Source organism: Neofelis nebulosa, chromosome 3 (assembly GCF_028018385.1).
Source record: "Neofelis nebulosa isolate mNeoNeb1 chromosome 3, mNeoNeb1.pri, whole genome shotgun sequence".
Classification (NCBI taxonomy): Eukaryota; Metazoa; Chordata; class Mammalia; order Carnivora; family Felidae; genus Neofelis; species Neofelis nebulosa.
Window position 1 is genome coordinate 146,376,849 of NC_080784.1, and position 14,656 is coordinate 146,391,504.

Below are 14,656 nucleotides of genomic sequence, written 5' to 3' on the forward strand. Positions count from 1 at the left end.
CAGAAAGAGATGGTTCCCTAGGCGGGGGGTATTGTGACGAAACTAGAGGTCATGGGTCCCTGAAGAACAGGAGTGTGGAAAGAGATGGCTGAATTTACCAACGCCTTCAGAGAGAATTAAGATTTAGGAAAAGGGGCAACTACTGAGCCACCACTGGCAGAGCTGACAGGACGTGCCCCTCGTCTGGTTGTGAGGCTGCCCTTTGTTTTTTTTAAATTTTTTTTTAACGTTTATTTATTTTTGAGACAGAGAGAGACAGAGCATGAACAGGGGAGGATCAGAGAGAGAGAGGGAGACACAGAATCTGAAACAGGCTTCAGGCTCTGAGCGGTCAGCACAGAGCCCGACGCGGGGCTCGAACTCACGGACCGTGAGATCATGACCTGAGCCGAAGTCGGACGCCCAACCGACTGAGCCACCCAGGCGCCCCGTGAGGCTGCCCTTTGAAGCAGACACTTCTTTTGCATTTGCAGGGACACTGGCTGGGCCAGGGTGATAGCCCGTGGTCACACGCCAGCAACTAATGGTTCCCTCACGGGCTGTGATTTCAGTCACTTTCTGCCCAAGCCAAGTGAGCTGAAAGACCACAGAAAACAGACCGCTTTTCATGTTCTACTTCTCAGAAATCGGGGATGATAGAAATGGAATAAACTTCCAGCCAAGGAAAAACCCGCCCTTAGGTATACACACACACATGCATGCACACAGGCAGGGCCCCGTGCACACACGCACACGCACGTACACACACACATTTGTCGATTTAGCCAAATGTATTTTTGATGAATGATCAGTGGGGCTTTCCAAGAATCTGGCAAAACAACATTTGAAGCGCTTTTAGCCCAGCCTTAAGATGCACGAGGGCTCTTAACCTCCTTATGTTATCGTTTTGCCAAAATAATTAACAGAGCAGCAGAAAGGGGTTTTCCTTAGGGGGTTTCTAAAGAGGGGTCTGATCACTTTACCCATCCTTAAATGTGTAGTCCCAAAGATAAATAACCACCTCAAACCTATACCACTGGGGCCTTTCTACATTTAAGACGGAGGGCCTACACGGGGAGGGAAGCCATGACGAATTCAGTGTAATCATTCACTGAGTTCACCTCGTGTTGAGAATGCCCGGAGAAGATACACTTCAAATTTTTAAAATAAAACGTGATGCAATTTTAATCAGCACTCATTAGAACCAATTTTTATGACCTGCTAGCAAAATATTCCAAACACAGTACATTCTGCGATGGGAGCACTGTGTCTCATCACTGATGGGACCCCAGTGCTAGAAGGGTAACTGGCACACCGCTAATGCTCACGAACTAGAATGCACCTGTTCCGCTGAGAGCCCTTCCCGCTGACAACTTTGATGATGATGGTGATGATGATGGCAGTTCTAGGTACCTGGGAAGCAAGGTCCGTTAATTTTCCCAACAATGCTACCAAGTAGTTAATACCGTGGCCCTTATTTTTACGGGGAAGGGAGAAGTGAGGGCTCGTGAAGCTCTGTGACATTTTCAGGTCACACCAGAGCCTGCTAAGAAGTGGCAGAGTGTGGATTCAAACCGAGGTCTCCCTGCTTCTGGAGTCTGAATTTTTTTTTAAGGTTATTTATTGATTTTGAGAGAGAGAGAGAGAGAAACAGAGGACATGAGTGGGAAGGGGCAGAGAGAGAGAAAGAGAGAGATTCCCAAGCAGGCTCCACACTGTCAGCACAGAGGCTGATGTGGGGCTCGAACCCATGAACTGTGAAATCACGACCTGAGCCGAGGTCAAGAGCCAGACCCCTAACCAACTGAGCCACCCAGGAGCCCCTGGAGTCTAATTTTTAATCATGGTTCTAGACTGCCTGTCTGTAGTCAGTGGTTTGAGACAGTAATCTTGAATTCTCGCCTGGAGTCAAGATGAAGAATCTTTAGATTCTTCAAGATCCTTTTTGGCAAGTGCATGGCGAGAGGAGAGTGTTTTATTTCACTCCACATTCCAGTGGACGTCACACTTTTTGTGACACAGCCCTTAAGAAACTCACCACTGTGACAACAGAATGGTTCTCAAATTTACCCGTAAGTTCCTTTTCTGCCTCCTCCCACCCCAACACGGAGAAACTGGCTACAAAGAGGGAATGAGGTCCCCAGACTAGTTCATAAAAGCCAACTTAACTCAGAATTAAAATGGTGTATCTGCAGTGATAAACTAGTAAGGAAACCAGCTGGAAAAGAGTACCATTTAGTAAGATATAATTCATAAAATTAAGTTTTCTGGTCAAGGAAATACAAACTTAATGTAGAAAAAGATTTTTTAAACTACGAAGGAGACAAAGATGCTTTTATAAAGGCTTTTAGACACAGGTGACGCTGGCCCTTTAATTCCAATTTCTCTTTGAAACCTGGCTTTCCTGTGCTTTGTACCTTAGATACAGGTGATAGTACCAGGCGCTCTCATATTTAACATCATCGTTCGATTGATCCTGTGCACAATTTAGAACAAAAGATGGAGGGAGATAACAGGGCAAGAGGAGCAGAAGGGTACCTGGGTGGCTCAGTCGGTTAAGCGTCCTGAGTTTGGCTCAGGTCACGATCTCACAGTTTGTGAGTTTGAGCCCCACACTGGGCTCTGTGCTGACTGCGTGGAGCCTGCTTGGGATGCCGTCTCCCTCTCTCTCTCTCTCTCTCTCTCTCTGCCCCTCCCCTGTGCTCTCTCTTTCTCTCTCAAAAATGAATTAACATTTTAAAAAAAAGGGAAAGAGGCGGGAGAGTTGGTGAGTGTTGGTTTGGGCTGGGGTGGCCAGGGGAAATGAGACAGGGCAGCCACAGAGACGTGTGAAGTGTGATAGAGATGATAAATGAAGTCCGTGAGATCCACGGAGGCAAGCAGGCCAGGAGGGAAGCACCGGATGTGCACCTCTTGAGGAAGAAGCGCAGCTGAGGAGAAGAAAAACCAGTGAGGAGTGTACATGTGTGTGCACGGCAGTGCCTGAGTGACTAGGTATTCTTTTTTATTTTTTTTTAAATTTTTTAACATTTGTTTATTATTGAGAGACAGAGAGAGACAGAGCATGGGCATGGGAGGGGCAGAGAGAGGGGGAGACACAGGATCCGAAGCAGGCTCCAGGCTCTGAGCTGTCAGCACAGAGCCTGACGCAGGGCGCGAACTCACAAACTGCGAGATCGTGACCCAAGCCGAAGTCGGACGCTCAACAGTGCGTCTAGACAGTGATTAACAGCCAGACCAAAAGCAATGAGGCACTTAGATAGTAAAGAACAAGGGCACCAAACTGGAAAGGAAGCCTTCTGGAAGATGTGATGTGAAAGCTTTGCGTGAGAGGCAGCTAGAAGAAAAGCCTTCAGGGAGGGGGACCAGCCAGAGCCAAGGGCCTGGAGAGAAAAAGAGCCTGGCATAGTCTATAAGAATTGGGCAGACAGCCAGCGCACCTGTGGCTCTGTGGTTAGGAGGGAGACGTGTGATGAGTGAGAAGAGGTAAGGCAGGCCCCGCGAATGACCTTGAAGGTCAAGCTGAAGGGTTAGAACTGAACTCTCAGGGCAGGGGGAAGCCACTGGGAGCTTTTAAGGGAGGGAGCACCAGGGCCACCATAAAGATGGCTCCAGCTGTTGAGAAGAGAATGGGTTGGAGGTCAGAGAGGGGCTGTTCTCACCATGGCCGCACGTGCCCTTCTGTCCCTTATCGGAGGCACCGCACAGACTAGCATGGTGAATAAGACTGCTGCTTGCCATGAGGCATGTTTTCGCCGTGAGGACCCTCGGTGTAAGTCACGTGGTTTTGAGCCGTTGGGATTTCACAAAGCAGGAGACAACAAAAGTGGGCGCTCATAGTCTACTGCAAGTTTCTATTTGACTAGAGCAAGTAAAACCTCAGCTACCATCTGTGACCACCTTCATTTCATAAAAGAGGAGATATTTCGAAACCAAAGATAGAAGGGCATAATCTCAGAGGGGAAAACCCCATTTTGTAGAGAATACACTACATGTTCCGTGTATTTTCAACATTTTTGCTTTAGAACCCGTGAAAACCTCCTTATCGACCGGGTACACAGCCACACATCAGTGTTCCGTACGTCGGTATTCAGGAACCACTGAGCTCACGCCTCTACCCACTTCACAAGTGAGGAACCTGAGGTCCAGGAGGCAGGTGGCCTTCTCAGGGTAAAGGGGGTAGTTAAGGGCAGAGGGCCAAGGCTTCAGCCTCCTGACTACAGGTTCATTCTTGTCCTGTTACGTCATCGTGCTGCGTATGTCAGCTTATTTATTCTGCTTTGACAACATTCAGATACTGTACCATCTATTCCGGTCCAATGTGTAGTGCACCGGCCGTTTTTACTTCCCTGCCAGGATTTCCAAGAACTAAGTACGTATCAGGAAACAAGCACTCAGCAATCCAGCTCTAATGGAATCCTTCTCTTCATAAAGAAGAAAGTGTGGTGCGTCTCACCTGATCTTCAGATACGCTGCGACTCCGAACACCAACAATACGACGGCAATGACAGTCACCGTAATGGCGGCAATGCTGCCTGTGGAGAAGGAGAGGCACAGAGAGAGATGAAGGAAGGGCATTCGTTTCAGATCAGTCTGCACAGAAGTCAGAGCTAGCATGAAACCCAGGATCTTAATTCTGTCACCAAAATGCTTCTCATTCTAGGAGAGATTTGTTAAATGACCAACAGTATTAAGACCTTTTGGCTGGTCCGGAGTTCCGGAAACAAGCCAACAGTAACATTTTTTGCTTTAAGGATGACACAACCTGTTGCTGTTGCTATTGGTGTTTGCGGGGATTTTCGGGGACTCTTGTCTCAAATCTCCTGACACCCTGTTTCCTTCTTCTATAGGCTTGGGCTCCTCTTTCTATCCCTTGTGAAATCTTGGGAGGCTTAGGATGTTTTATTCAAGGGTCACTACAAAGTACTGTGGTTGGTTTTTAAATAAACCAAACCCACACAGCCGGATCAGTAGTGTCTGCTTCAAAAGGATCACCTTGGTAGGAGAAGCGCTCATTTTAATGATGCCATCAGATCATGTTTTAAAACTCCTTCTTGGAAAGTGTGTCGAACTTTCATCCTCGAAAGGTGAATTCGGTTTTGTGGAGAGTAAAGTCAAGTTTGGTGTAAAAATAAGGTCAAGTCTGATAGGTAACACCACTTCCTGTGTATAGAAATAACCAGGTGTAATTATAAAGTAACATGAACATTTCATTGTGTAGTTTGAAATCTGGCTCCAAAGGCAACTATTAATGAGCAGCTAAAAAACCCTTTGAGCACGTAGCCTTATGAGAATAGCCACACTGCTTCCAAGTATTACGACTTTGGAGCACAATGCTCTTTTTGTGTGAGCTTTGGATTGTGATGTATATACTTCAGTTTTGTTTCACCTGGGAAATGCCAAGAATCAATTGGGCTCTTGTCCCCTAATAATTAAAGTGACTTTTTTTCGATGCTAAAGCTGGTGCTAGGGACCCCATCAGTCCACTGAGAAACTATTTACCACTGCAACCAACACACGGGGCCCTTCGTCACACTGGAAAGAGCATCAGGGATCTGGAGTCCGAATATGTAGATCCAAGCGTGGCTCCATCGCGGTTAGCTGCGTATGTAGCACGGGTAATTTAGGGAACACCGACTTGGCATGCCCGTCACCTGCAGCACCCGAGAGAGAAGAGCTGCTCCACCCCCCACACAACTTGAGGAGGGATTAAATGAGGAGCCATGTGCGTCAAGCCCAAGTCTTATCCAAAGCGTACCGTCCTGCCCTGGTGCCCATCTGTCGTGTACTGGACCTCAAAGGTGATGCATCTGCCCCACGCTTTTGGAGATTTACCGTTTGTAGGTTATTTTGCCATTTCTCCTTTTATTCCTTTCCCTCTCTTATGAATGCCTTTTGTATATTGTTCTTATTAGACCTTTCCACCAAAGGAATTAGAGCAGAGCTAAGAAGCAAATCAGTCTACTTACTTATTAACTCTTTACTAACTCCCCAAAAGCTCTGGGTGAAAGAAGGCTACATCAAACATCCACGCGCTGCTGGTTATGTCTCTCAAAGGGAGCCAAGGAGGTCCGCTGCTAACCCTGAGGCTAAGACCAGAGCTTGACGTGTCTACACAGACTGACCACATTCCACCGTTTCAGAGTTGCCACACGTGTGGATGCTCACATGCCTACCTGCTTGCTCCTGGAATCCTTCAGAGCCAGCTTAGTACAATTTATCAGGTTAATCCTTTTCCCCTTGTTACTACTGTGAAGATAGAATTGTGGCACGGAATGGTCCAATGTACACATCGGATCGAGTAGAGAGAGTTCAAGGTCAGATCCCCTTATGGAAAACTTCCACTCCTCCTCTGAAAGGCTGCACTTGGCTTTGTGGCCTCCAAACTGTGCTGAAATTAGAACAATTCAAAGTTCACGGAAGCCTCTTAACAGCTCTTTTAAAAGAGCTTGTGAAATGAGGATTATGACTGCAAGGTAAGGTGCTGGGGGCCTTTCAAGACTCACAGAGATACAGTGGTTGCAATTAGGAGCAGTTGAAACACTGACCTTTAAATTTAATTTGCCCCTTTCAAAAAAATGGGAAAAGAGACAAAATAGAGTTGATTTCTTTCTGAGACGACTCTTTCTTGCTCCCGCAGAGTTTAATGCAGGAAACTGTAGGTTTGACCTTTTTCAAAGTTTCTTTCCTAACCTTAGGCAGTTGGATCTCCTCCAAATCCATGATTTACTGGATATATTTATGTATCACCTCTCTCCAGAGATAAATCAGGCAGTTCCCCAAGTCAAGTGCCATTCTCAAAAAAATGGCAATAGTGACCCGCTGCCCCTCTAAGTGGCTGCTGGCCGTCTAGCTCTTGATGAAGCCCCGATCCTCAAATGGGGCTCTCAAGGTCATCCTACCTTGTTCACAAGAGGGCAGCCCCTGCAACCAGAGCTGGGATTAGCAGGTGATTTTCCCCCTGCTGGGCTCTTGAGGGCAGCTGGGCAAAGGGGCCCTTCTGAGGGTTGGTCCTGCTCCACATGAGGTAGAATAGGTCGTACTTAAATATCTGGACCACTTATGAACTATTCCGCCACCCGCTGGCTCTCCTCACAGGGCGCCAGCCAAGGGAGCAAGGGTCCTCTGGAAGTCGATCTCTATCAGGCCCCGAGCCTAGGAGGTCTTGTGTGGCAAGCCTGCTCTGCCCCCCCCCCCCCCCCCCCCAGCAGCTACCTTCAGAAGTAGCCGGGAACCTCATCCTGGGAAGTTCCGCACCTCGGGGCATCATGGTTCCAGCATAATGGGTTGCTGAGCCAACATTAGCATAACTTTTATGGTAACTGAAAAGGCTTGATTTCCTCCTGGTGAAAACAAATGTCACTTCCCCCAGAGTTCTGTTTAAACTAAACTGGAATTTCCCTTCTCCTCCTACTTACTCTTTTTTCAAGGAGGGGCAGGGAGAGAGAAAAGGAGGAAGGTGTGGCCGGCCAGGGAAGGTTTTGCCCCGTGAGGAAGGTATGGACACTTGTGGGCAGGGTGCTGTGAGTGGGGGATGGGGAAGAGGCTGGCATTTCACTTCCTCCTTACTGGGGTTTGCCAGTTACCGACTGGGTGTGACTCATGCTGAAAAGCCCTGGAGCCAGAAGAAATTAGAGAGAATTGGAGGAAACTTATCTGTATATTTTACAAGCTGAGACGCAAGAATATTCCACTGTGCTAGCACATTCCACTGTGCCAACATGTTCGGCCTGACCGGAGGGGTTGCTGAAGATCCACGAAAAGCCTCCTTGAAAACTGGGCCTCTCTGTAGCTGGGATTTCTCAGGGTGCCATTTTTCCACTTTCACAACAACTCAGAACAAAAATAAACAAGCTAAAGGACAACCATAGTTGTGTCTGCACACGGGTACTTTGGGCCAGTACGTGCCCAGAGCCTTACAGCCATCAGGTCACTGAAGTCTCTTTAGGAGATGAGTGGAATTATCCCCACTTTATGGATAAGAAAGTTAGGGCGCAGGGAAATGAAGAGCTTGGTTCAGCTCTTACAGTCTGATAAATGGTTACGCTAACATCTGAACCCGGACTATTTCATCGCACGCTTTGTATTTGTAATCACTAATACACACGTTACGTCCACTGTCCCTTCTCTTAGCTTGGCCAGCTCCTTCTCTTTCCTCATGACCTAACTAAATATCAACCCTTCTGAGCGGCTTTCTTGACACCCCGACACGAATTACCACGTTACTGTGGGTTCTCAACTCTTCGTGTCCGCTTCTTTCAAATGCTGTGTGTTGTGTTTATAAGCTTCCCCAGGCAGGTTCTAACCATATTCATCTCTTCCTCTTCTTCCTGCCCTCGCAACCCCAGATGCAGTCTCTAGTCCATAGTTGGTACTTGACTCATTTACTTAATGCTGAATGACGAAGTGTAATGTTGGCAAAAAAAAGAGAGAGGGAGAACTGGCAGTTTTGGAGCCCCATCACTGTGCTGAGAAAGTTCCCAAGCAGCAGGTTTTCCGTCTACCCATCTTGGAATCCCCTGCCCCAGGTCTTACCTGATCACCTACACGAATGACTCTATAGCCATGGTCCAACCCCTGCATCATGAGCTTGTGAGTGCCCACGGAGGACAGAGCTGGAGGAGTTATTTGGGGAACAGCCATCCAAACAGAGTCAGATGACATCCTTGAAGTAGGCAGAGCAAACTCCCAGAAGGCCATGCTCCTGGTCAGACCTGGCACTCCGGGAGGCAGGCTGTTCCGGAGGTCATCACTTGCCCTGCTTTGAGTCTGTTCTGTGCCCTGTGCTGTCCTGTTATAAACGATGGCATCATTTTAAGGGGTCTTTCTTCTCACACCTGATACTCACGCAACAGGCATGTCCCTTTCTTGATCACACTCCTACTGGTCCTTCACGGACACAGAAGTCCTCATACTCTGAAGGGACTCCGCTCCTATCCCAACTAACCCCTCGCCCCACTTGACCTAAAGAGGCCCACCTATCTTAAATGTTCCTCTGGGGACTTTTCTTGTTGAAGGATTTTCTCTTTTCCCCACTTTAAACGTGGAAGAAATGTTTCATATGAAATATTCAGCAGGATACTTGTCAATCCTATGGAGGATGGGAATATTAGGATACGGCAGGGCAAACCCGAACAACCTCTTCCCAGGCTCTTTAAATTTTTTTTTTTTTTCAACATTTTTTAAATTTATTTTTGGGACAGAGAGAGACAGAGCATGAATGGGGGAGGGGCAGAGAGAGAGGGAGACACAGAATCGGAAACAGGCTCCAGGCTCCGAGCCATCAGCCCAGAGCCCGACGCGGGGCTCGAACTCACGGACCGCGAGATCGTGACCTGGCTGAAGTCGGACGCTTAACCGACTGCGCCACCCAGGCGCCCCTACCCAGGCTCTTTAAAGGAGCTGCCATCGCTCCGAGAGCACAGGAGGTGACAACGGGCAGTTCCTGGGTGATGAAGGTGAGCTGTCCACAGGCGACTCCTGAACAATGTTTTCCTTGGAAATGCAACAACCGGCTTATTTAGAATGCACTCGTAAGTATTTTGACCAACTTCCTGGGTATGTGTGTGCACGTCTGATCTATTTTGAGAAGTCTGTAACAGACCTTTGGCTGTTTTTCAATATTCTTGCACTTCTCTTTCCTTTTCCTGGTCCAGAGGGTAGGTAAGACATGGAGAAGAGGAGCAGGTGACCACTTCAGAGTGTGGCGGCCTCTCCAGTCAGGGTCACCAGAGGAAAGGAACATCTTTTCTCAAAGGAATTCTTCCTCTATAAACGCAGGTGTCTGCGCATGGGCTGGAGGAGGGGCGTGGGTAGTGAGTGGGGGAGAGGCTGCAGTGCAAGACCTCCGTGTGTGCCCGATTATACTAGGAAAAGTTCCTCCAGCAATAGTCTCCTATCACACCTCTATCCTCCCAACAACAACGATAACAGTAATAAACAACGCTCAAAATGATCGCGACTGACACTGTCTTGTTATTGGCTCTGGGCCGGGCACTGTTCTATGAGCTTCACTTACTCGAATTCATGTCATTCTCATGAGAACTTCGTAAGGCAGGTGCTCTCATTATTTTCTTCTTACAGATGGGGAAACCAAGGCACAGAGAAACTAAGGGCAGGGAGGCGCAGAGTTGATCATTAGAATTGCTGGGACCCCAGCACAGGTTGCGGAGTCCATGTTGCTTGGGGCTGGGCTCTCCTGACTCCCCGGGCTGCAGCAGTTAAGTGTGAGTCCACCTGGGGGTTAACTGGTGGCCCTGGCACCTCCTCTGCCCGCTGTCGCTGTCCGCGAACCAGGTCCTAACTCACGGCTGTGTGGCGTTTTGCGTCCTCCTGTAGGTACTGGTGAAGTTGGTCGAAGCTCTGCAATTCAGAATACTTGTAGGCAGGACTAGTTAGAAGCAGACAGTAGTCACAGAACAGCGACCTAATAAGGCCATGTCCTTGGTTTCCAGCATGTGTCGGGGTCCAGAAGAATCGCCGAGATCACTGCCCAGTGCTATTCACCGCAGCATACCAAGTCACCAGGGGTAGCTGGCAACTGTAATTCACGCTGGGGTGTGTGTGTGTGTGTGTGTGTGTGTGTGTGTGTGGGCGCGCCTGTGTGTGTAGGATGTGCTATGGGGGAGAGAAGGGAAAAAGAAAATCTCAGTTTTTGGATACTCTCACCCCAGTGGGTCCTAATTTTACCATTACTGAAGGTCACTTGGACTTTGGACCTTGAGTTCTGCTTGGATTTCACTTCTGTTTTTTTTCCCTGTTCACTCTGTCCCACAACAGGGGAAGCTAAGCTTATCTCACTCTGATCCCAAATCAATCCCATGAGTTTCTCCTGAATGAGCTGCATGGGTTCCTGTGAGCTAAGGCAGTTGCCGGGTGTGGAGAAGCAACAGGCAAGGCTGTGAGGTTTCACTTCCCAGTTGCAGAGACGTGTGTCAGGCTCGGGAACCACACTGGGAAGCGTAGGATTGGATGGATAGGCAGGAAGGTAGTTATGGGGGGAGGTGTATGGTACCGAATTCTGTATTTGTCTCTAACTTGGGGATGTCTATAAAAGTTGGAACCTTGGGGAGACATGGGAATGAGGCTGTTCTTTAAAGGATGGACAGGACTCGAATAGACAGTGATGAAGGTTTGAGTCTGGGGCCAGGTAGAGGGAGAATAGACACCTAACATTTCTAGGCTGAACATTTAGCACTGAGTCTGGAGACAGAAGCACCTCAACTGGTGTCCTTAAGTAAAAAATGGCATATTCCTTGTCTTCTCCATTTCATAGGAATATTGAGATGGGGGTGCTTTGTAAATCAGCACAAATGAAGGGGACTGTTGTGATCTTTGCAGAGCCCAGCCCCTTGACTTTAGGGTTCAGGAGTCCTAAGTACTGAGGGATTCACTGAGTAACTTACCCAAGGTCACCCAATTTACAGTGGTGACAAAACCAAAGTCACACTCTACGTAAAAGGACATAATAGAAATTAATAGGGATCATGAAATGGTTGGTATTTGGGACCAAATCATGGAGTATTCTCAAAGTCAGACATGGTATTTGGGGACACCGTGACAGTATGGGGAATGGGGACCATGGAAGCGTTTTGGGCAGAGGGATGATTTGCAATAACCTTCTCAAAAATCCAGTCTTCTCTTAGAACTCATCCCCAATGACGTCTGTTCATCTTGAGCCCTCTTTTTCTAGATATTTGCCCTTTTACTTAGCATGGCACCATTTTTTAAAGTTTATTTATTTATTTTGAGAGAAAGAGAGAGCACAAGTGGGGGAGGAACAGAGAGAGAGGGAGAGAGAGAGAATCCCAAGCAAGCTCCACACTGTCAGTGCAGAGCCCAACGCGGGGCTCGAACCCACAAACCGTGAGATCATGACCTGAACCGAAATCAAGAGTTGGACGCTTCACCGACTGAGCCACCCAAGTGCCCCAGCATGGCACCATTTAATAAACTTATTCTAGTATATAGCTAATACTGACACGTGTGGTTACGGGTAGTTATGCACACACACACAAGATAAAGACGAGATATGGTATTATACTAATGGTTTTATGTGAGCACGTTCTTTCTGCCCTCTCTAGACTGAAAATCCCTTAAAGCCAGAGATACCAAATACATTTCTTTATTTGTCTAGGCCCAAAGTAAGAAATTCATAAAATATACAATTGCTTCTGAAAAGCGTAGCTGTTTTTAAAATTGGACTTTATTAGCAGCTATGATGCAAATATGGAGCTCCCTTATAAGGCATACAGCTTGCACGCGAATATGCTACAGAAATGTTTTTAATTAGCAAAACCTAAATTTGCCTCCGTAAGTTAGTCCTGCTCCCCCATGCCCCATGCCCCCAAACCTTTAAGTCATTAAATTATTGCTTACTCATTTCTTCAGAATGGCGGGGGGTAAACTTTATCAAATTTAGTCAAATATGACCGCAACTGGCATCTTTTATTTCACATTTCTACTCTTATTTAAATGCTAGTTAATGAGCAGAATTGCTTAATGGGCAGATGTGGGATTCAAATTTTGGGGCAGGATCCCGAATACCTATCTTTTTCTTCTTCTGGTAATCAGAAGACCTGGTTTGGGGCCTGGTTTCACTTTCATTTAAATATTTTACCTACGTGGGTAGCATATAAAGATGTATACTGGAAATACTAATCTCTTCAGAGATGTATATTGGAAATGTCAGTATCAGGCAAATGCTTATTTCCTCTTACTCAGTTCCCTTTCATGTGAGCACATCAGATGTACTTCAAGGATGCAGGGAGCACAGGTTTGCAATGAATACAAGTGGGCACGGTCCCTGGTTATCACGGTTTTAAGGTTTTCTCATTTCGGGGCACCAGGGTGGCTCCGTTGGTGAAGTGTCTGACTCTTGATTTTGTCTCAGGTCATGATCTCACGGTTCGTGAGTTCAAGCCCTGCACTGGGCTCCGTGCTGACTGGGCAGAGCCTGCTTAGGATTCTCTCTCCCTCTCTCTCTGCCCCTCCCCTGCTTGTGCTCTCTAAACAAACAAGCAAACAAACAACATGTAAAAATTCTCCATTTCACTTAACATTGACAGTCTTTCCCAACACAAATGAAGCCTCTGTCCCACCAGGAATTTCTTCGGGCTATGTGTTCAGGTCCCCTGATCCCAACTCTTCTTCGACACTTGTAATGTGAACTAGCTTGGGTTTCTACGAACAGCAAACGGTGCTCCCCCGCCCCTTTGCCCATGGCCAGTTTTGCAGCCTCCAGTCAACGTCAGGGGGCATTCCTCTCACTCGGCACTCCCTAGACTAAAGGAGCCCTGGGGAATGAGAACGCCCTCCTGAAACGTGGGTGAGCCCTCCGTCTGAACTCTATTACAGAGTCTCCTCCAGGACTGCTCTGAGTTCAGTCTTGGCGCGGCAACCGTTCTCAGGGGACATCTGTAGTATTATGCTAAGAACAGTAATAACAACAGAAAGGAAAGCAAAGTCATAGCTGCCATCATTTACCGTGGCTACCCTGTGCCAGGCCCTGAGCTGGGCACAGCGGGGGAGTATCTCCACTTTGGTGGTTAGGAACTGGAGGCTCCAAAAGAAGTTACCAAAAACCTGCTCCACTAGTTAGTGGGAAGGAACGGGATTCAAGCTTTAAAGCTGCATCCCCCAAACCTATGCTCTTCTAGTTTTTGTCATCAGAAGACCCGGCATACAGACCTGCCTTACAGATGCACCCACGAGCTGAGTAACCGTGGGCAAGCCACTTTACCCCTCCCTGTCTGTGTTCATGACCTCATTTGTGTCTCTGTCTCTGCTTGTAAACCGAGGATTCTTTCAATCATTCACACAGCTGCTGTTTATTGTTTACGATGTGTCAAACTTTGATGAAACACACCCTGCCTCTCAGCGCCTCTCTACAAATTAAATCGTTCATTTCAAATGCTTTGTCCATCACGAAGTGCAACACAAAGGTCTCACGGGCTCTGGGCACCTTCTACCCATAAAACTCTAAAAAGCCAGTAAGGAACTTTGGTTCCATAGGAGATGTGAGCCAACCTGGGTATTTTAGAAATGACCGCAGATCTGAAGTTCAGGTTTTGCTTCCAGTGAGGTCATGACCAAAGGAATAATGCAATTTTACCATTCAACTGAAATTCTAAGAAGGTTCACTGAATCTAACCTCTTCATTTTACAGAATGGAAGGTGATAGAAATTAAGGGATTTGGTCGAGATCAGACTCCATCAGTTGCAGAGCTGGGACGAGATACCTTTTGATTTCTGGTTTGCATTCTTTTAAATTCTCTAATTCTGGGACTCATCCCAAGTGAAGCCTTAAAGGACTGATAGCTGAGACAACAGATAGGGATAAGATCCTGGCCTCTACTTCACAGCCATGTTTCCAAAAATCATATGGAGTCATGAATTCAACATGCTGTTTTATTCTTTTCTCAAATTCAGATGAAGACAAAAACCAGTCTTTATTAGGACAAAAAGGGTTCGCCACCTTGCATGCTATCCACCCAGAGTAGGGACCACACTCTGGGAACATAGCTCCCAGGAACATCAGTTTCTCAAAGGGGTTGGGAGAGGAGATGCTGGGCTGGGGGGGTGAGGCACCGGCCCTCAGGGCCCCGAAAGAGGCCAAAAAGAACAGAGGGCAGAGAGCTGGGGCCAGCAGCGTCTGCCCTGTCAACTCCTGTCCCTG

General features: G+C 47.4%; 1 protein-coding gene across 1 annotated transcript in view; it reads right to left on the reverse strand.

Annotated features, from left to right (window-relative positions):
- Window positions 1-14,656, reverse strand: part of PARM1 (prostate androgen-regulated mucin-like protein 1) — a 110,662-nt gene that overhangs the window by 13,354 nt on the left and 82,652 nt on the right. The window contains exon 3 of the mRNA XM_058722275.1: window positions 4,436-4,514. Within this exon, the coding sequence (XP_058578258.1) occupies window positions 4,436-4,514 (79 nt within the window). The remainder of the gene's footprint in view (window positions 1-4,435; window positions 4,515-14,656) is intronic.